At 37.2% G+C, this 23,768-nt stretch overlaps 1 protein-coding gene across 1 annotated transcript in view; it reads right to left on the minus strand.

The window, feature by feature from the left end:
• Positions 1-23,768, minus strand: part of HDAC9 (histone deacetylase 9) — an 806,539-nt gene that overhangs the window by 276,240 nt on the left and 506,531 nt on the right. The window contains exons 15-16 of the mRNA XM_060020406.1: positions 20,605-20,725; positions 15,630-15,679 (exon numbers count right to left, since the gene is read on the minus strand). Of these exons, the coding sequence (XP_059876389.1) occupies positions 15,630-15,679; positions 20,605-20,725 (171 nt within the window). The remainder of the gene's footprint in view (positions 1-15,629; positions 15,680-20,604; positions 20,726-23,768) is intronic.

Raw genomic sequence — 23,768 nt, forward strand, 5'->3', positions numbered from 1 at the left:
CACATGTAAATGTATTTTTAATGTATCTGTGGGGAGGAAGGTGATCTCCACGTCTTACTCCTCCGCCATCTTGAGGGTCTCCCCGACAATGCACGTATAATTATAGCTTACTGAACCATCTTACCTGTTGTGTACTTCTGCCCTCAATGTCATTATGATATTGCTCATTTTTAAAGGAAATCCACACCAGATCACATGGCCGACCAATTGGAAAACAGCATCTGAAACTGGGACGTGGTACTGACCCTTCTAATTCACGCTGAGCACAAGGAGAGTGGAGATGGGAGAGGATGGATGGTCTTTTTCCAGTTTCTTCCCAGACTGTCCCAGGGACTGACTTCCTGGGGCTCCCTCCTTGGGGGGCACTGTAGGAACCCACGCTAAGACGACGCGGTTAGTTGTGGCATTAAAACCTGGCAGGCCAGAGATAATATTTCTTTCTTTTTTCCGCACCACGATCATTAGTCCATGCCCACAGCATGCTGGCTTAACAGAAACTAAGGCAGATGCCACAGAAACAAAACCACAGAACCTGTGGAGCCAGAAGGGCCTGAGAGGGCAACAGTCCTCTAATAAGCTTTTTAACAGAGTTTCCAAGGAACCAATCTTCAGACAATGTCTCCTCTACCTTATCCCATTCTTTTGGGTGGTAGCTTTTGCTTAGGCCGCCATCAATGTTTAGTACAACAACACCTTATTTATTTTTGTTGACCTAAGAGTTAGAGACCTTGAAAACTACCATTTCCACTTAAAAGCTGTTCAAACTTGGACAAGTTCATTAACCATTCCAAGCCTTAAGAAAAATGGAGATAATACCACTTTCCACCTTTATTAGCATTAAATTAGTCAGCGCATGTAAAGTGCTTACCACAGTACAACACAATGGTGAAAGTATAGTACAGTAAGCTCTGAGTAAATGCTAATAACTAAGAAAAAAAAAATCCAGAGTTTTGTTCCAAAATTACTTTCTATTCTGCAGTACACCAAAAACAAAAATCATATGTGATAATGCTGGAAGTCAGAAACTACCTCCAATCACAAAGCTACATTTTTTTTTTAGCTACATATGGATCTAGTTCAGCTAGAGTTTCCTGAATGAATGTGGGCCTTTTCCAAGCACATCCAGCATAGCTCAATCATTGGCACCCGAAACAAAGCTCAGGCTCTGAAAAGCTGCACGTGATAGAAATTAAGCTACCTGTACTGAAAGTATTTAAAAGGGAAAGAGAATGACTTAGAAGAAAAGGAATTTAGGCACAGTCTCCTTTATATAATCTAAATGCAGCTTGTTGATTCCTTTCGGAAATATTCCCAGAGTTAAATGTAATACTATTGTGCCCATTAACAGAACAAGTTTCATATGCACTGTGCATGGTTAATGTGGTACACGACTGCTCCTTGGATTCCTTGAATATTTCCCCTTGAAAGTTGGGAATCAAAACTCCTTGGCTACTACTAAGCAGTTTAGTAAGCTCTTGCTGCTACGCTATGCTGCTTCTAGGGCCACAGGGCATTTCTGAATAATTGAGTTTAAACTTTAAATAATGATCAGATGCCCCTAGAAACCTCCTGACAGACACCAGACTCAACAAAGAAACTGAGGTTTTTCATCATCGTTCTTATTCTGTACCATTTTAGGTATGTTGTATAAAAGTTTAACTGTAAAAGAAATTCAGTATCTTTTCAACTTTTGCATTGCATCAGGTAAAGTGTAATTTTTAAATGAATCATCTATTGTGGACCAGACATTTCTGCATACAGCATCTTAGTAACTTAGAAATTATCAAATATTTTAAAATCACTGAAATTGTTTTAGTGTGGTTTGATTTCTAAGACATTTTAGCTTTAATATATCTACATAGCTCAGTCAGTTTTAAATTCTACATTACATATAATGGAATCTGCAAGCCAAATTTCTTATTTGTCCGTTTTGGGAATAGAATAACTACCTTTTATCCACTTAAGAGATATTTGAAAAGTTCAATATTTTTCTATCATCAAGCCTCCACTCTTACAGCTAGAACTGAAGATTCCAGTAGATATTTTCTTTCTGGGAATACTGATAGTGGGGGTGGGAGTAGGAAAGATTCGAGAGAGAAAAACCGAATTTATTAGTAGATTCAGTGCAAGAGGTAGTAAAATCAAATTTATTACCCAAAGAAAGGAAAAAGGAAATATCTTTGGTCAGCATCTAAAGAAAGAGATATGGGGCAGTAAGGATACCTAGTAAGTGTTGGACCCTGTGTTAAACATTTTACAAACATAACTCAATTTATTCCCCATGATAGCTTAAAAAATGTATTATAGTCACTTTTACAAAAGAGGAACTTGAGTTTAGGAGGTTAAGTAACTTGACTAAAGTTATGTAGTTGATAAGGCACAGAGCTGGGATTTCAATCAAAGTCAACCCTAGACATGGATATTGTTATGGATTGAATTGTATCCCCCCTGCCCCACCCCCAATTCAAATGTTGAAGCTCAATTGTGACTATATTTGTAGACAGGGCCTTTACAAAGGTAATTTATGTTAAATGAGGTCACCAGGGTAGGTTCTTAATCCAATAGGACTGGTGTCCTTATAAGAAGAGGAAGAGACACAAGGGATGTGTACACACGGAGAAAAGGCCCCGTGAGGACACAGAGAGAAGGCAGCCACCTGCAAGCCAAGGAGAGAGGCGTCAGGAGAAACCAATCCTTCCAGCACCTTGAACTTAGAGTTCTAGTTTCCAGAACTGTGATAAAATAAATTTCTGTTGCTTGAGCCACCCGGTCTGTGGTATTTTTTTATGGCAGCCCCAGTGGACTGACACAGATATGAACTTTAAAAGATATTCTTTAGAAAACCAAAATTCAAAAGGAGTCATGTACCACAATGTTCTTGCAGCTCTATTTACAATAGCCAGGACATGGAAGCAACCTAAGTGTCCATCGACAGATGAATGGATAAAGATGTGGCACATATATACAACGGAATATTACTCAGCCATAAAAAGAAATGAAATTGAGTTATTTGTAGTGAGGTGGATGGACCTCGAGTCTGTCATACAGAGTGAAGTAAGTCAGAAAGACAAAAACAAATACCATATGCTAACACATATGTAAGAATCTACAAAAAAAATATGGTCGTGAAGAACCTAGGGGCAAGACGGAAATAAAGATGCAGACCTACTAGAGGATGGACTTGAGGACACGGGGAGGGGGAAGGGTAAGCTGGGACAAAGTGAGAGACTGGCACGGACATATATACACTACCAAAGGTAAAATAGATAGCTAGTGGGAAGCAGTCGCATAGCACAGGGAGATCAGCTCAGTGCTTTGTGACTACCTAGAGGGGTGGGATAGGGAGGGTGGGAGGGAGACACAAGAGGGAGGAGATATGGGGATATATGTATATGTATAACTGATTCACTTTGTTATACAGCAGAAACTAACACACCATTGTAAAGCAATTATACTCCAATAAAACTGTTTAAAAAATAAGAGTTTGTTTGTTTGTTCTATAGATCTCTTCTTAACGATATAAAAAATAAGAGTTTGTTTGTTTGTTCTATTGTTTGTTCTATAGATCTCTTCTTAACGATATACCATGAAAGCTAGTGTTAAGTGCCGTGAGTGCAGGGCTACGGGTGTCTGTATCTTCAGGGTCTGACACATAACAGATGATTAATAAATTTTTGTAAAGGGAATAAATTAATGAATGAAAACAAATTCATTCCATAGTGATATATTTCTTGACAGTGTTCTCCTGTGGCTAAATAAAGATAAAACGTGACATAAAAATCCCTCTTCCATTTAGCTCTTGTATTACATACACAACTGAGTGAAGAACCATTCTTTTTTCCTCAGTCAGTGTCACACCTAGACCTGAAGCTTTCATTTGCCAGAATCAGGTGCCTCCTTTCCCTGGCATGGCATCCAGCATCACCTGGAGTTTCCTCTAGCACCCTGGACCTCTGCCGTCATGGTTCACCCCTGCCCCTCATAGAAACTTCCTTGCCCTGTAACTATTTGCCCAAAGGAGACAGACTGCTTATCTAAGTCTTAGTCAACCAGATCCCCAAGCATGTCACATTTGTCCCTAAGGAGAAAGATAAAGCACATTTCATTAATCACCTCTACTTAAAAGAAGTAAAGAAACTGAAGCACAGAAAAATTAAATGATTTGTCCATTCACGGTCATATAGGATCTTGTCACTCAAACTGTGGTCCATGGGTCAGCAGCATTGACATCACATGGGTGTTTGTTAAAAATGCAGAACCTCACGCCCCATCCAGTACTGTTGAATCAGATTCTACACTTCACAGTCAGAGAAACACTTTTCAAGTTTTGACAGTGTGGAGATTTGAATCCAAATATTCCAGTTCCTAAATCAAGGTTCTTTGTCCATGTGCTTCATCATAGGGGCTTCTAAAAACAATGGCCTCCCCCTCATTATTAGTCTCCTTACAGTGCCAGGATTCTAATGGTAGAACATCAGTTGGGTAGGTGCATCCTATGAGACCCCAGGGTTTCAGAGCTTTGAAGCTTTTAAATCACACCCTTGAGACAGCAGCCTATTTAGTCTCTGCAAAAGGAGAAAAAATTCGGGCCATGCGTCAAAGTGGGGAAGTGGCCATTCTATAGACACAGCTGTCATTGATAACTTACATCATTACATTTGATCTTCACAATAACACAATGAGAGAGGCTTCATTATCCCTATTATACAGATGAAGAAACTGAGACTCACATGAGTGAAATAATTATTAACAGAGACTTTGCATCGCTGGTTTCTCTGACTCCAGGGCTGGGCAGAAGGACATATCCCCTAAAATCATAAAACCCCTCAGGGATAGTTCTCCAGTCATCTAGGTAGCAACACTTCAGAACCTCTTGAGAGGCCACTATAACTCTGGGTTATCATCACTTTTCTCCTCCGTAGTATAATGATGAGAGACCTACTTCTGGGCTGAGGAGCTATGGTATTCTTTATTGGATTCTTCTTCATTTGGCTCTGCAGCCTGTAACAATGGGTGTTCTCCCCTCTCCCATGTGATACAACATGCCAGCTCTTCGAATGTATGTATTCATTTCATGTTAGATGTTCTGCTGAAACCCTGAGACCTTTGAAATGGAGCTGGGATGGATTTATGATGACAATGGGTGGGTGAAACCACATGCCTTCTCTCTTTTGTTCAACACTGAGAGGAACACATGAATGACAGCCCGTTCCCTTGGGATCACTTGTAGGTTATAATGCCCACACCTTAGCTTCTTTAGTCATGGTGAGATGAAAAAGAAACAGAGCAACTACAGGGAGGACCTTCAGATTCCAAGGAAAACCATGGATATGATGAATGAACACTGTGACCAACATTCCATATGGAAAGAAGGCGTGAACTATTAATGCAGCAGCTGGAGGAGACAAGGGGCAGGCCATGTACATTAATGCTCTACTACAAACCCCCTCCCAGTATGATCGACTGCTTTCTGGCAGCTCTACTGACCTTACATGTGCAATTTTTAGTCACTCTTCATCTTCAGAAAAATATCCCTTTGCTATTTGCGTGCCAAAAACAAGAATAATTGAAGTAACATGTTTGTTGTGGCAAAGTGCTACATCTTGAGACTCAGGATCTTTAGTTAAGATACTGGTGGACTAAAGGATTTGACAAATAATATATGGATTCCTGTGGGTTATGTGGTCAGTGAAGGAACGTGAGAGTTCCCATTGTTGCTATTCACAATTTCAGTGACCTGCTGATCAGTCCTACCAAGACTGAGTTAGAGCTACAGCCAAGTAATATCATGTTAGTATTTTCCTACTGCTTCTTTATTTAATCTGATGCACATACTGTGTAAAGGGTATTTCATAATAAGCTGATCTTTTTATTCACTAAACAATGCATGTTAGAGCCCCATTCCTACCAAAAGCAACTTAATAAAATTAACTCTGACTCAGTCGGCGTGTGAAATGAGATTCTCTCTAACCCACTCCACAGTGGTTTCCTCCAAGGCCAGAGATTCTTCAGTGGTCCAGTTAGAGTTGAAATGCTGTATACAGCTACATAATTTTTTACCTCAAATTAATGATGTCTGAGTTCATGGACTTAATACTTTATAGGAATCTCAATTAAAAAGAGAATGTTTCTTGGCAAAAGGAACAATTTTGCTTTTCTTACGGTTAGGGTTATTCTCATTTGGGAAAGGAGTGCTGACAATCATATGAGGTTGAAATTATGGTGAGTTGTGTGTGCACAGAACTGTGGTTAAGAGCTTGGGAATCAGGAGACTTCTATCATACTTCACCACCTACTAACTACGAGACTTCAACAAGTTACTCTCCTCTCTGAGCCTCAGTTTCCTTTTCTGTAGACTACAAAGCCTCAGTGACACAGTTAGTACTAAGTCTCCTGGGACTGAATGATTACGCTTCGGAATGGTATAGAATCACTTTGAGAAGTCTTTAAAGATTGTTATAAAGGATAACAATGTATCCACAGTACATATTAGAGACCATACAAATCATATTATTTAGAATATGATAAAAGCATAAACAAACCAAATGGTTTGGGATGCATATCATTCTCAAATGTATTAGCCCTTCAATAGTCCTATTAGCCTCAATAAAAACAATGAATTCATGCATATGCTTCATTGCTAAGGTGCGTCATCACTCTGTATTTCAAGTCCTTTATTTTACTTATTATTTTATATTTAAAAATAAAACACGACCCAGTGATAATGATGCTGCTGGCCTAGGAGTTGGGAGCTATGGATTCTACTTGGGGGTTTGGAATGATTAAGTCCTAGGAACTCTGCTGTGAACTGCCTACTATGGCTCAAGTATTCAGTAAACTAATTTATTTCAGTTTTGGATTTTGTAAGAAAAACTATGTGTATTGTTTGAGACTCATAATAGTTATACTTTATTAAACTTTCTGCCAAACTACTTGGCAAAGACAAATCCAGTAATGATATATCAATACTATGTATTAGATATTAGTTACAGGATGAATATCTGGACCCGAAACGATCCAGGGTAGAAATGTGACAAGGGGAAAATATAAGTGTAGTTTTTTCACATCAAAATGAAAGTCTGAGGTGAGCCTGGATTTATCTGCATTTCAGGCTGCACAGCACAGAAGCTGTCCCAAAGATTCCTTTTTCCTAGGTAGTCTCATTTCCTTTGTCAACTCTAAATTTTTGTTGGAACTAAGGTTTTATGTTTTCTTGATAATCAGAAGTGACAATCAGTGATGTATATTCAAATTTATTCTAGTATGTTTTAATTTCTGAATTTTTGTTTCATAGAATCATAGATTTCCTGAGTTAGGTAGAAGCCTGAAGTTCATCAAATCCATTTACCTTCAGCAACTGCAGACTCTAAGGTGCAATTTTTCTTGTCTGAATGTTTATAATCAAGAACCACAGGCCAGTAAAGAAAATGAACAGAGTAAAATGACAGAAAAAGGAATTCCAGAAATGAATATGTTTTCTTCTTCCCTACTACTGACACTACTTTGGTTGACACAGTTGCGTATGTCTTTTTTACAGGTGTTGTAGCCCCAAGTGTAAAAAACACATGTGTAAAGCTTTGATGATAGCATTTCTAAGCTATCTCATTTTGACAACAGAAGAATTTTAATAGTTTTTTATATTCATTTTTACTTTAAATAAGAAAATGAAAATGAAATTTCAAAATGCATGCTGTTGTCGGGACTTCCCTGGTGGTGCAGTGGATAAGAATCCACCTGCCAATGCAGGGGACACGGGTTCGATCCCTGCTGCGGGAAGAACCCACATGCCGCGGAGCAATCAAGCCCGTGCACCACAACTACTGAGCCTGCGCTCTAGAGCCCACATGCCACGATTACTGAGCCCGCGTGCCACAACTACTGAGGCCCGCGTGCCTAGAACCCGTGCTCCGCAACAAGAGAAGCCACCGCAATGAGAAGCCCACGCACCGCAACGAAGAGTAGCCCCCACTCTTCGCAACTAGAGAAAGCCCGCGCGCAGCAACGAAGACCCAACTCAGCCAAAAAAAAAAAAAATTAAATTAAATCTTAAAAAAAAAAAGAAAAATTAAGAAAAACCCATTAAAAAAACCCCAAAATGCATCCTGTTGTGTTTAGCCATAATGTCAAAGCAATCGAAAGAATTTAATCACTGATGGCATGCTACAGTTAAGTGAATTAAGGAGGAAGTTAAGGTTTTCATTTCTAATTTTCCTCTTCCCTGCAATGGACATCATGCATTTAAAGATTCTATAAAATTTTACAGTTCGCAGTAAACACAGAGTAATGTATGCATGTCTATCTCTGTGGGGAATGTTGTCTATTTCCCTGCAACTATCATTGAGTATACACAATTAGCATAATTTATGCAATACTGGAAACTTCCTTTGTTATTTAGAAAGAATTTCCTGGCTTGCATAATATTTTGTACTATATTTTCCAAGTCTGGGGCAACATGATCTTTTTGTGGAATCCACAGCATGAAACAAAATTCTCAAAACAATTTCATTAAGGCCGCTTATCTGTTTTACTTTTTCCAGGTGCCCTGGGGTGTTCCTGCTAGTATCATTTGCATCAAGTTTAAAACTAATGAAAATCCAAATACAATTAGAAAGGGAGATGAGGAAAAGAGAGATTCCAAATCAGGGTGGATCCTCTTATTGTGCTGGAGGGAAGAGGATTGTGATGCGTCTTTGATAGCAGCAGTGGAGGAAATGAAACACTGATTGCAAGCCAGGTTTGAGCTGACCATTAATATGAGAGAAATCAACATTATCCTGATTACTGCATGTGAGAAACAGATGCCATTCCCTCCTCTTTCTGCAGATGTAACAAAAGGCATTGTGCTCGCTTGGGATAACTGGGTGGGAATAACACATGATGCATATCCTTAAGATAAGAGGAAGGGGTTCCTGAGTCATTATCAAAATTTCAGGAATATCCAAATTTTGGCATAAGCATTAGGTTTTGGTTCTGTTTTTATCTGAGGAAAAAAATTTTCTACTAATCGACAACTGCTTAGTCCGTTTGTCAAAAATACGGTGTGTTATGAGAGCCTAAACAGTTAATGCCTGGATGCCTCCCCGCTACTCCACAGTTGTAACCCACCCCGAACACACACACACACACACACACAAGTTCATTCCTAACTGTTCTGGAATATTCAGCTTACAACTGCTGGAGTTAACCTCCACACCCCTCTTCTTTCTTTTCTGTTCTGGAAGCTCCCTCCTCTGTGCTCCCACAGCATAACGTTTATCCAGATCAGCCCACTGAAAAGGCTAGGAGCAATGGGAAAAGTAGTCTTGTCTCATTAGTCTTTGCCTTCCTGCTCCTTGTCTAATCACTGGCAACGAGCCTTATCTTATTTTTTCCTGCCCTTCACCCCTCTTATGATGGCACATGTTATGCCTCCTAAAATACTGATTTTTTTGTTTCGAAGAAGACCACTGCAAACAGCAGAAAAATGTATTAACCAAACCTTTCTGTTATGTTGAACTTAACCATATGTCCATAGATTTGGTCATAAAATAAATCATTCCTTGATATTATAATACATTATCATTCCTTGATAATATAATATATGATAATATAATACAGAAAGCTGTCTTTGAAAGGCTTGCCACTGGAACTTTTTTTAATTGTCATTGGGGGAATGAATGTGGAGGACCAATGTGCTATATAATAAATGGGAAAATAATATGAAGTTATAAATGTAGTGAAAGAATAGAATTTGCTTCTGAAAACGTGTGTGTGTGTATATATATATGTAATATTTATATATATGTACATTTCATACATCAGAGGGGAGAGCGTACATTTTTAATTTGACGAAATTCAAGAAAATTTGACACATTTCATCCAAACCTGCCTCCTCTATAGGGAGTATAGTTAGTATATAACTAAAATGTCTCCTGAAAACCTCTGAGCAATTGAAATGAGCCTCAAATTACCTCCACACAATCACCTAATCCTTCTATTTCCCCCTCCCAAAAAATCACAAAAAAATGACATCCATAAGCCTCACAGGGTGCCAGATCTAGGTATAATCAAAGAGAATATGGACAGAGTAAAAGTTTGTAATAAAAAGCCAGTGTCATGTTCACGGACTGACTGAGCTGCTGCTGGAGAAGGTGCCTTGATTAAACCTCCCAGAGCCTCATTTTTGGCACATCTTTGACCAGTTAGGCAGGCCTAGATTCTGCCCATGCTCTGCAATTCCTCATTCCTCCCAGGGAATTGTTCTGCCTCTTCCACAGCTCCTCCTCCAATCAAGGGTCTGACACTGCCCATTGACCACGTTTATTTTTCTGCCTTTTGGCACTAGGAGCTTGTCTGTTGTAGGATAAAAGTGGAATTCTCTGCTGTCTGCACGGCTTTCCCCAGGGAACAGAGCATGAAACCCAAACTTATATATAAAATCATATCCTGTTTGCAAACATCATATTCCCTTTGCTTCTCACTAATCTGGTCCTGTAAACCCCAGCACAGCTTGAGAGCCCATTCCTCATCTAAACAAATGCCATAAGCCCCTTTATACTTTTACAACCATGTCAAAAAATAATATTGCCTGCCAATAGTGATGTGATTGGAGTTGCCTCCTCCGAGCCATAAAAGAAGTGCAGAGTCTGTTATCAATTTCTCTAAGTGTATCAGGGGAATTATGGGTCGATTCAGTTCCAAGTTATAAATGACAACTCAAAAGCCGCAGAAGCGTTTGAAGCTGGGAGCTGATGACGACATTATCATAAAAGCCTGCTCGTCCTTGCTTTTGTGGGTTTTTTTGTGGCCTATCAAGTGAAGAGGGAAAAATAAGGCTGAGAAATGACTTCAAGATTTCTTCACACAGCAGCAGGTCAGATGGCCAGGAAAATGATCACTATTTTTAGTGATATACCCTGAGGAGTGAGAACTAAAGTGGTCCGGCACTGGCTTTTGTTTCCAGAGTCCCTTAATTATCTGTTTCACTATATGACTACCAAGGCCCGGGATTTGGTAAAATGCTCTTTTCAGTTGGTGCATTTTCTTGCAGTGCAATCACACAGTAATCAGAAATGAGTCATGCCATAGTAACGAAACAAAATGAGAACCAAACACAAAGGAATTTGGAAACCTTGAGATTGTTGTCCAAAATGCAATTCTGGAGAGCACACTTTAAAGCAACTTATTACCGTTCACCCATTGAGCTACTTGACCAAATTATCACCTGCAATTTTACAGGAAAAGCTAATAAGAGGTAGAGATTTTTTTAATTTCATCATGTCCCAGGCAGACCCCTCAAAAGCCAATTAATCCATCAGCATTCAGTAGGTATAAATTAAACCCATCTGGTAGGAAGGTATATATTCTAGGCAACTGGGGTTTATCCCAACAACTGGGGAGCATTAAGTGTTTTGGAATTTAAACCAATGGGTTCATCTTAGATAATATGAACCGGAAGAAATGCCTTAAGACAAAAGTGATTTTAGTGGTTTCCAAGCTTGCTGGTGTGCCCCCATGTTGCCAAGCTGGGCCACTCCATGTTCATACTGGGTATCTTTTGTATACGTAATATGTCTTGGACTGTCCTGGAGGTAAAAATTTAGACGGATACAAATCCACAGGACCCAGAGTTTCTCTTAGGACTTATATCAAAACCAAAGATCTTAGGAGTCAAGATGGTTCCTGAATGTCTAAGAACACAATCTGATTCCTAAAAAAACCCCAAAACACTGAATCAAGCTAGTTCTCTAGAGCATCAACAAGCGTAGGTATACACAACACAACACATACACACTCACCTAGACCTACATAAACACCACCAGGAGACCTATAGGCCAATTTGAAAAACAGAGATGTCTCTCTCCAGCACTTTCCAGCAGTGATGGAGTCAAACTAATCCAGTCTTACTCTACCTGCTTCTGCTTGTGCAAGCCAGATTTATCCACCACCTTTGCTGCCACCATACTGATTAGGTGTTATTCTATGACACCCACTGTGCCAGAAGCAGCAGCCACTATTCATTCCTTGGATACTTCTAAGAGTTTACTAGAGCAGTTCTTGCTACAGAATAGGAAGTTTACTTGGTATGTGTTTAGCACAGCTGAGTACATGTATTTTACGTTCAAGGCATAGTGAGTCATAGGCACAGCAGAGGTCAGACTTGGGAAGTGGGTCCTAGTGAACTGTCCTCATTTCAACTCTGGATCATGAATTAAATGTACTTGTTAAGTGAGTGGGAGTTTGATGATCACCACTCTTTTCACAGCTTTGATTTCCTCCCCATTACCATCCCCACTAAGCAGTCATTAACTTTGCTTCATTCTTTGCCTCATTTGTAGGTAATCAGCCATTCTCTAAAAATGGCCACTTGGGATGTCAGAAAATAAGTGCAAAAACCAATGAAACCCATTTTAAAAGTCAGTAAATTCTCTGCTTTCTCGAATGACTCTGTAAGCTCCTGGCTTCACTGGAGGTTTGCAAAAAATGAGCATGGATTAATGTGGGATGGTGACTGTCCTGTCCTAGGAGTCAAAAAGCAAAGCTCACTGGTGAGCTGCCATCAAGGGGACCACACTACGTTAGCCACACAGATGCACTGCTAGGCTCCAGGGGCTGCGGCTGGTCTGTTGAAGATGAGAGCGTTGGAAGGACCTAAAATGCTCTTTTGGAACTCCTCCACATGGACGTGCACGTCAACTTCATACCTTCAGCCTTTCAGCCTTTCCTAAGTAACTTCAGCAAAATAACCTCACTTCTCTGAGCCTTCAGGTTCTCATCGGCAAAATGGTGTTAATAATTACGACTACGTTATAACGTTATTACAAACCTCAGGTGCATGTTGGTAAACTGTAAAGTCCAAATGGATATTGGTTGTAGTTGCCATTTTTATTTCTAGAAGGCAGAGTCACAGGTGAAGGAATAGAAAGATTATCCTTGCAAAATCTAGCATCACTAAAATGACAGAATTAGCTGAAAATGTATGGGATTTCCCTGTATAAAATTTAGTTATAGCAAAATATCACCTAAAACGTACTCAGGACTAGTTGTGTTCTTTCCTTCAATATCTAAGAAACTTAACTGACTTAAATTCCTTAGTCCTTGGAAACCTGATCTAGAATTACTCTGTCCTAACATGAGTTAGCACTCAGTTCTACAGGATGATGGCTTGTTACTGGTAAGGGTTAACTTTAAATAGATTGCAGGTTATAGGGTATGTTCTAATCATCCACAAAAATGCAGACATTTTTCTTCATACATTGTTGGATTTGAACAAATTTGTCCTTGAAATATGGTATAAATATCCTGGGTTAAAAAGGCTTTGTTAATTATTGAAGACAAAAATGGCCTCAGGAGGTTCACAAACAAAATGTCCCACAATGCAAAGTGCTTTGTGAAGTTTATGCCATTTTCACCAGGAATATAATGCATATGCATACTCAGTATGACTCTACTGAAAACTGAATTCTGCTATGAAACTACGTTATAAACCCTCTCATATTACCTTTTCTCTAGCAATATAAAAGTCTAGCAAAGTGGCTTCACACAGGAACCTGTATTTAGCAGGGGCCCCAAGTTTGGATTACTTTGGTATTTTTGCCATCTTGAAATTCTTAATAATTTCTGAACAAAGGGATCTCTATTTTCATTTGGCACTGAGCCCTACAAATTATGTAGCCATAATAACCTGAAGTCCAGCATAACTTTTACTGAGGAACAGCCTTAAACACAACTGACCAGATAAATCAAAGGATATATTTTTGGAATTTTATGTTATTTAAAAGCAGTAAACAGAAACAATTCCATTTACCATCACATCAAAAAGAATAAAATACCTAGGAATAAACCTACCTAAGGAAGCAAAAGACCTGTACTCAGAAAACCATAAGATGCTGATGAAAGAAACTGGAGATGACACAAACTGATGGAGAGATATACCATGTTCTTGGATTGGAAGAATCAATATTGTCAAAATGACTATACTGCCCCAAACAATCTACAGGTTAAATGTAATCCTTATCAAATTATCAATGGCATTTTTCACAGAATTAGAAGAAAAAACTTCACAACTTGTATGGAAACACAAAAGACCATGAATAGCCAAAGCAATTTTGAGAAAGAAAAACAGAGCTGGAGGAATCAGGCTGCCTGACTTCAGATTATGCTACAAAGCTACAGTCATCAAAACAGTATGGTACTGGCACAAAAACAAATATAAATCAATGGAACAGGATAGAAAGTCCAGAGATAAACCCACGCACCTGTGGTCACCTAATCTATGACAAAGGAAGCAAGAATATACAAGGAAGAAAAGACAGACTCTTCAATAAGTGGTGCTGGGAAAACTGGACAGCTACATGTAAATGAATGAAATTAGAACACTCCCTAATACCATACACAGCAGTAAACTCAAAGTGGATTAAAGACCTAAATGTAAGACCAGATACTATAAAACTCTTAGAGAAAAACAGGCAGAACACTCTTTCACATAAATAGCAGCAAGATCTTTTTGGATCCACCTCCTAGAGTAATAAAAATACAAACAAAAATAAACAAATGGGACCTAATGAAACTTCAAAGCTTTTGCACAGCAAAGGAAACCATAAACAAAACAAAAAGACAAATGACAGAATGGGAGAAAATATTTGCAAATGAAGCAACCAACAAGGGATTCATCTCCAAAATATACAAACAGCTCATGCAGCTCAATATCAAAAAAATAAACAACCCAATGGAAAAATTGGCAGAATATCTAAATAGACATTTATCCAAAGAAGACATACAGATGGTCAAAAAGCACTCAAAACTACAATGAGGTATCACCTCACACCAGTCAGAATGGCCATGATCAAAAAATCTACAAACAATAAATGCTGGAGAGGGTGTGGAGAAAAGGGAACCCTCCTACACTGTTGGTGGGAATGTAAATCGGTACAACCATTATGGAGAACAGTATGGTGGTTCCTTAAAACACTAAACATATGACTACCATATGATCCAGCAATCCCATCCCTGGGCATTTATCTGGAGAACACCATTATTCGAAAAGATACATGCACCCCAGTGTTCACTGCAGTGTTATTTACAATAGCCAGGACATGGAGGCACCCTAAATGCCCATCGACAGACAAATGGATAAAGAAGGTGTGGTACATATATACAATGGAATATTACTCAGCCATAAAAAAGAATGAAATAATGCCATTTGCAGCAACATGGATGGACCCAGAGATTGTCATACTGAGCGAAGTATGTCAGACAGAGAAAGACAAATACCATATGATATCGCCTGTATGTACAATCTAAAGAAAAAATGGTACAAATGAACTTATTTACAGGACAGAGTCACAGGTGTAGAAAACAAAGTTACAGTTACCAGGGGGAAAAGGGGGTGGGGATAATTTGAGTGACTAGGATTGACATATACACACTACTATACATAAAATAGATAACTAATAAGGACCTACTGTATAGCAGAGGGAACACTACTCAGTACTCTGTAATGACCTATATGGGAAAAGAATCTAAAAACGAGTGGATATATGTATAACTGATTTACTTTACTGTACACATGAAACTAACACAACATTATAAATCAACTATACTCCAATAAAAAATTTTTTTTAAAAAGCAGTAAACAAACTCATACTTACCCCAAGTCCACCACAAGGTAATGAAGAAAAAAACTTTTGAGAAGAGTCACCTACACAGTAAGAAGACATGAAAAAATATATAAATTGGAATATAATTATAGTTTTTAAAATTTTTGGTGTTTATTAACACATAATATGTCACATCGTATTTATCATTTGAGTCAGAAGGAAACTGATCAAATTTTAGATAGTTAAGAACTCAAAGCAAATTAATACATATATTATTACATGTAGAGCCTTTTACTCCACATGAACAAACACATACTTATGAAAGTTGAGTCTCAAGATTTTTTTCAACTGCCCTACAGGATGTTCATCACAATACCTTTTTTGTTTATAACTTATCATAAATAACTCAGTTGTTCATTACGTGTATCCTTCCAGTGTAATGTTTTGAGCCGCAAAGTTTATGAAATACACTGTCATTTTTTACATGCTCCAAATATTAAAGCATTTATTTAAGTATACAGACCTATCTTTAAGTTCTACTTCAGATATAGCTAAGACCAAGTATACTATAAACCTCTCCAACATTCACAATTTTTTAAACAAATAAGTCACAAATCACTATAAATAGGATAACCTTTTGGGGATCTATATAATATACATATAAATGTATCTTTAAAGTAAATGCCAAAATCTTACTTGTGACTATCTTTTGGAATTGAGATTTTATGGAATTTTTAATCATTTTTGTTTACCTGCACTTTGATTTTCTACATTATCTACTACATGTATAGAGAAAACAAAAAATTACTACTCCTAAACCTCCAAGACTAAAATCTGTCTTGCAAAGTAATTAAAGGAACGGCAGTGGGCATTTCTATATCACAGTTAAACAGCTCTGAAGTGACTCATATGGGTCACTCAGGAGATTCGTGGTAGAACCAGGTACAAACCTCCATTTCACTTATCCTAATTCATTTGTTCTATTGATGATCAATGAAATAAATAATGAAAATTGAAAACAGGTTTGTGATGGAATTCACATCATGTCAGTAGAAGTCTAAATAGATTTTACTGTCACAGAAGAAAGTTTATTTTGAAAACAATAAATTGTATGAGTTTTCACATGCAATTGCTAACAGATGGAAAATGATAAAGAAAAATGTAAGTGCAAATGAAAAAATAAGATATCTCGTTATATATAAGGAGCCTCACGAAAAAAAGATGAAAAGTCAACAAAAAAAATAAACAAATCATGAAAAAATATTAAAACTGTAATACTGACTTCAGTAAAAGATACATAAAAAATTTTATGGGGGCTTCCCTGGTGGCACAGTGGTTGAGAGGCCGCCTGCCAATGCAGGGGACAGGGGTTCGTGCCCTGGTCCGGGAAGATCCCACATGCCGTGAAGCAGCTAGGCCCGTAAGCCATGGCCACTGAGCCTGTGCTCTGCAACGGGAGAGGCCACAACAGTGAGAGGCCTGCGTACCGCAAAAAAAAAAAATTTATGGATAGCTTGGGGAGAGGTAAAAAGTTTTCTTAAGTTGTTCCTCATAACAAAGATATTTCTGTGTCACTGAATATTTTGCAAGGATGTATTCATATGTCATATGTGAAATTAAAATATATAATAATGTATATTTTAATGTCTGAACTCTTCATTCCATAGTCAGTGAAAAAGGTTAAAGATAATATTACAGTGTACTGAAGTAATTTTTAAAGTAATCTAAAAAATTCTTAAACTCTAAGGGAATACAGAAAATAAATGATTTAATACTTGAGGAGAATCTAGCTTAGTACTGTTTAAATAATATTAAACAACCAAATTAATCGATAATTTAAATTTAGTAGTATGCAAAAAATGTTTATTTCACTGAACTGACTCAATTTATTTTTTAATAATGTTATATTGCCTCACCCATGGACTGAGCTCTGGCTAGCCACAAGATAACGAAAACTGGTAGTAAGAATGACAGGAATATCAATGCTAAGGAAAAACCTCTCGGCAGAAATGACTAAAGAGAATGTTTGAAAAGTGTCACCTTACAGGGTCTAGAGTAGTTAAAGAGATAAATGCTGCCCATTTTCAAATCTAATTATTTTATAAGCTATAGATGTCTTTCAACATACGAAGACTGATGGGTCCGGTCATAATGAACTTTTGTTTAAATCCTTTCTCCTAACTCCAGAACATAACTATCAAAAGTAGTAGTATCAATTAAATTCAGAGAATTCATAGAATTGAATAAATTTCAGTTTACTGTGTGTGTGCATCGACAACCCCTCCCTCACCATCTGTGTTGGGAGGGATCAGAGGAAGAAGAGGATGTGTGGGAGAAAAAGAAAGGGATAAAGAGAGAGCAAATATCTTGATGGCTATGAATTTCTATACATTCATACAAGGCAGCTTCAATCTGGTCTTTTAGATACAAAAAACAAGCCACAAGAACTCAAATTTCACAAAGAACAAAAAATTATGAAAAATTAAACTTTTAAAAGAATGGGATTTTTAACTGAGACCCTGAATTGAGGAAAATTGGCCAAGTTTCTGGATTCATGAGAGAAACTGATACAGTTCAGAAGCATCATCAAAGAGGAATTTAGTGCTCGATATCAAGACCTAGCAATGCAACATCCTTGGTTACCTTTACTCCTGTAGCTTGCACTCAAGGCTGACATCGTTGCACTGATCCCTGAGAGGTGCCTATGGAACTCCACATGTGTATCTAAAGTTGATTCTAAAATCATCAATTGTATGAATTTTATCTCACATTAAATATTCAGAACTAATGAGATAAATGGCCATTTGGATCAAAACTGTAAAAATTAAATAATTGGTACTTGGTGTTTTCATTGCATACATATTTGAAAAGGACTTCTGTCCAAGTTCTAAATTATGTATTAGAATTCATTTCTAAATCATCAAATCTTTAAATGATACGTGTGTTTTGAGAAAATCTGTTTTTCTCAAAAGTGTCAAATTTCATTAAAAAAAAAGTGGTATTGCCATGTTTCATAAGTATGACAGTTCAAAGTTGCCGGAGTTTAAATTTCATTTCTTTTACAAATATGTCCTTTCTCTTAAAATGTGGAATAATGGTGGTCTTGGAACATCTAAATACCTATGTGTAAATTTATCCTAACTAAATCCAAAGTACCTAGTCCTATGCTTAGGTTGAATAATAATTTGAGAGCTAGTTAAAAAATATAGAAAAGAAAAGAAATAGGGAAGGTTTTCTACTTGTTTTCTCTTAACTAAATTAACAATAATCAAAATGGACATAGCTTCCAATCTTTAAAATGCATCAGTATTTCGACCACAGAAGACCATGAAAGTTATTGTTTGGTTTACTTCATCATTTTGGTAAACTGGGTGGGATTATTAATTCATGTTAAAATAAGGACATTTATGACAGTATCCACAGCAAAAGAAGTACTTTATGTAAAGACCTGCATGTGCCGAGATGGATTCCTTCAACAGAAAGAAGAAAAAAACACACAGATTATATATGTTTAGATTGACTCACTGTCCTTTATGTTACTATATAACTTTAATTCTTTTTTTAAAGAAATTTGAATATTTATTTTATTTTATTATTTTTTTAATAAATTTATTTTATTTATTTATTGGCTGCATTGCGTCTTTGTTGCTGCGTGCGTGCTTTCTCTAGTTGTGGCGAGCAGGGGCTACTCTTCATTGCAGTGTGTGGGCTTCTCAGTGTGGTGGCTTCTCTTGTTGCAGAGCACAGGCTCTAGAGCACAGGCTCAGTAACTGTGGCGCACGGGCTTAGTTGCTCCGTGGCATGTGGGATCTTCCCAGACCAGGGCTTGAACCCGTGTCCCCTGCATTGGCAAGCGGATTCTTAACCACTGCGTCACCAGGGAAGTCCATATATGACTTTAATTCTACTATACAAATTGATTTTCATCATCAGATTTTCATAATACGCTTTCTAAAAATTGAGTAATTTTTCTGTGTTCCCTTTTCTGTCAATTTCTCCCTACCTTGCATGCATGTACATGCACACACACACTCAACCATATACCTTTATTTCATAAATTTAGGGATGCCTGTCACTTGTTTTAAAAGGGCAGATTTTTAGCGTTATAATTGGTAACTGTTAATTTCCCCTTATAATTGCTTTCCAAGATGCCTGCCTACTACATGTCATACACTTGCTTTTGAATTGTTTAGGACCAGTTAACATAAAATCATTTTGAAATAATACTGAATTGCGTGAAAGAGTCCAATAATTTGGAACTGACACAATAGGTTTATTTGAAAGAAAGGGGCAAGAAAAAGTCCTCAAATGCCTTTTTTAGTTAAAAAACTTAAAACATGATCTTTCTGTCATACATTGCCATGTCATGTATTGTTATTGCATTGTAAAAGATTATGAATAAACGTAATTAATAGATTGTTTCCGTTAAAATACGGTTTTGTCATGAACTTTCTTCAAAATCTGTTGTCTCTATCGCTCATATAAAGTCTATATAAAGCTGTGAAACATAAATTTGATTTTAAACTCTGATAATATTAAGATTTAAAATGCAATCTTACTATAAAATACAGTGTTCTACGTGTAGCAGTAAGGAGTTTTCACTTAAAATAAGTTGTATTATACCCTTTGTCTGTTAAGGTCATAGAAAAAAGAACTGAAAGACACAAAATAAATGTGAAAGGTGAAGATAAATTTGCATAAAGAACACAAAAACTATTTTTTTTAGTCTAAAAATGTAAGCCAGCAAACTCTACAGTGCATTTATTCCTGTCAGCTAAAACACAGTGAACAAATGCTATTCAAATAAAAGTAAACATCATGAAACTTGCAGTGTCATTTTTTCTAATGCGGGATTTTCTTCATCTACATTGACTTCTATTGTAAACGACTCATTCCACAGAGCAGTGCTGTTGGAAAAGCTGATTTTTTGTCTCACTGCTTGCCAAGTATTTTGAACTGACAGCAGCGCTGACTAATGACAGTGCTGGAATGTGCTGTTCTCAGTAGAATGGAGGCCCATACAGACCTAGTAGTGTCCTGGGGTCCAGCTTCTGTCCATCCAGGGGGTTGGTGCCATACAACAGCGAGTGATGTTCAGAATGAACAAGCTGTATTTCCTCCAGGCTGGCTTTTCGACCTTGAATTCGCTGAAAGAAAACAGCAGAGACCTACAGTACTTCACTGACAACATTTAGGAGAAAATAAGACCCCAAGTCACATTTAAGATGATTAATAATGGTCGGAGTTTCATCATGTAGGAGTGTGACACGGATTTGCATTAACGAGGTACCATAATAATACTTGAAAAATAAGTGCATGCAAGGTTCAGATCCAATGGATTGCTTATGCCTAAGTGGGCAATTGACATTAAGCATATTCTTCTTTGGCATAAAAAAAAAATCTATAAAAAAGATTGGGATTGACACATATATACTATTGATACTATGTATAAAATAGATAACTAATGAGAACATACTGTGTAGCACAGGGAACTCTACTTAATGCACTGTGGTGACCTGAATGGGAAGGAAGTCCAAAAGGGAGGGGATATATGTATATGTATGGCTGATTCATTTTGCTGACAGTAGAAACGAACACATTGTAAAGCAACTATACTCCAGTAAAAATTAATTTATTAAAAAAAAAGAAGATAACATCTACCTTATAGTATTACTGTGAGGAACAAATGAAATAAAATAATTATGTAAAGCATCAAACAAAAAAGTTAATAATAATTAAAAATTAATAATAATTAATAGTTAACTCCTTTGTAAAAGTACCAACTTAAAAACAAACAGGAGCTATTGCTTAGCTAACAAGTAAATTCAACTCTTACTTTACACACTCACCCAAAGAACTTGTTGAAACAAATTCCTTACTGTTTCTTAAAGGACATAAGTAAATACCAATACATTTTGATGTATTTGATTATTACCCATATGCTGATCACTTCATGTGTGTGCACCTCACAACAGTGGTCGTCTAGACAAATGTCACTCAAAATATGTAACACTGGGATCAGTAACAGTTCAGGAAGTGTTTATGAATGGTCTGTGATGAGGTCTGCATAAAGCTGAGAATAAATATTTAGAAACTTTTATAGTAATCTGACAGAGTATTTTTATGTCTGCTGAATCAAATATAATCTTGTATGTCTTCAATTTTTATTTCACTATTGTAGTATCTCATTTTTAATGTATTTTATATAAGCATTAGTTTGTGACAGAATGGAAATTAAACAAAAACAATAACTGCTGTTTAATCAGAGACAGTTTGAGACACTCTATAGACTCAGTCAGTATTTTTACACCCATGCTAGGCAGAAACGTTCACTTCAGCTAACAAAGAATGGTCCTTCAACACAGACAAAACTGTACATAAATTAAATCTCAGTCAGTCAATGGACAAAGTGTTCTTCCTGGTCACATTTCTCAGCTGGCACATCTCTGAGCCCAATAAACGTGCTGGTGTATGAAGTTAATTAGCCTTATTTTAAAAATTGCTGTGCTTTCCTAAAATTACCCAAACGGTGTTAATATTTTACTTAAAATATCTATCAAAACAAGACACTTGTAAAGTAATATATTAGCAGAGAACTACAGTAAAATTCAGAGAGAATCTGTTCAGGGAATCCTGTCCTTTCATGTTCCTGACCATGAATTACCAGTTAATGTGGAAACATAAGGTGACAACGACACCTCTCAGGACCAAGACAATTCCATGCTCAATCTCTCTAGTTTAAGATGATGTGGCTGCTGCTGTGTGGTTCCCTGAGGGGGCAGGCAGGGAGAACCTCGATACACTGACACTTCCTAGAGCTTTACTGGGTAGAGGTGCTTGTCACTGAAAATAAATCGTCATGTCACAGTGAGAAAGGAATGGTGAGGGACCCAAGGGGTAAGAAGAAGGTAACAGGAGTGATGTAAAACAGAAACTTCTTGACACTGTGCCATTATGTGCTGAATAAACAAATGCTTATGGAATTTCTTTGTGATGGCACTGAAGTTCCCTCTGTTTGACACCCCATTTACATTTCCAGAAAAATAAAAATACGCTTTAGAGAAATTATTCCCAGGTAGGCGTTGAATGTTAGAATTAAACCAGGTAGGTAATGCTGAAGACTAGGGCAAATTTATGATGGCCATCTGGTCAACCATTGCTCTGATCAATAAACAAACATGTTATTGACCTAGATGGCTTGCTGGTAAACATTAGATTTGGAGACATTTATGGAAGACCAGAACAACCAAAGAAGCAGAATGACAAGTAATGAGAAAGAGAAAGTTCTAAGTCACTATTAAAGGGAAACATTTTAACTGGGAGATTTCAGCTGGAGGAAAATCCCCCAAGATAAGTAGTAGTAACTCCATGGTCTGAGTCATCTAATGTTAGAATGAGCAGCACACTGGAAACCAGACTGCGGCAGCCGGTCCTGGTCTGGCAGAATAGTGAACACCATGAAATAACAGGGCTTCCAGCTCTCACTTCTATGAGTCTATGAAATCCATAGCCACTACCATCTTATACGCTGATACAGTGAAACATCTTTATCTTAAACAATGCCAGCTCTGTAGCTAACTATCAGACCCATGTTTGGACTACTATCATGAAGCGCCATCATTTTTTCCCTTTCTCCTTTTCTATAAAGATATTTTTCAGTTCTACATTGAATTTTTGCCTCTGGTGTAACATTAAATACCATTAGTAATAAATATATCTTTATGTTTTCACAAACTAGTCATATATATTTACATAGCATACATTCCATGCTTGTCCTAAGTCCTTTCTCATTCTCCCACAATCCCACTAGTATTCAGGCTGAATGTTCAATCACACATTTGAAAAATAATCTGCTAGCAAGATTCAATTATTGACAGTAGCTCAAGAACTGATAAATCTTAAGAGAACACCTGCTGAATCTCAGTCATTCCCTTGTGTAATACCAGTTAACTAACACTAAGGATAGAGCATCTGGCCCAGCCTATTTAGCTTTCACTTCTTCTAAGAGTATTACTTTTTAGTATACTCAAGACCTCCCCTTCACTACTAAAATGTAACAAAGTATACAAGTATTTCCTTTGATTTCTTCACCTCCCCCCACCACACTTCTTTTTGATTCCCAGGAAGCATTTTACAATGACTCTTTTTATTATTAAAGAAAATGTTTCTTTAAAAAATATTTACGCTAAA

The sequence above is a fragment of the Delphinus delphis genome, chromosome 9 (assembly GCF_949987515.2).
Source record: "Delphinus delphis chromosome 9, mDelDel1.2, whole genome shotgun sequence".
Taxonomy (NCBI): Eukaryota; Metazoa; Chordata; class Mammalia; order Artiodactyla; family Delphinidae; genus Delphinus; species Delphinus delphis.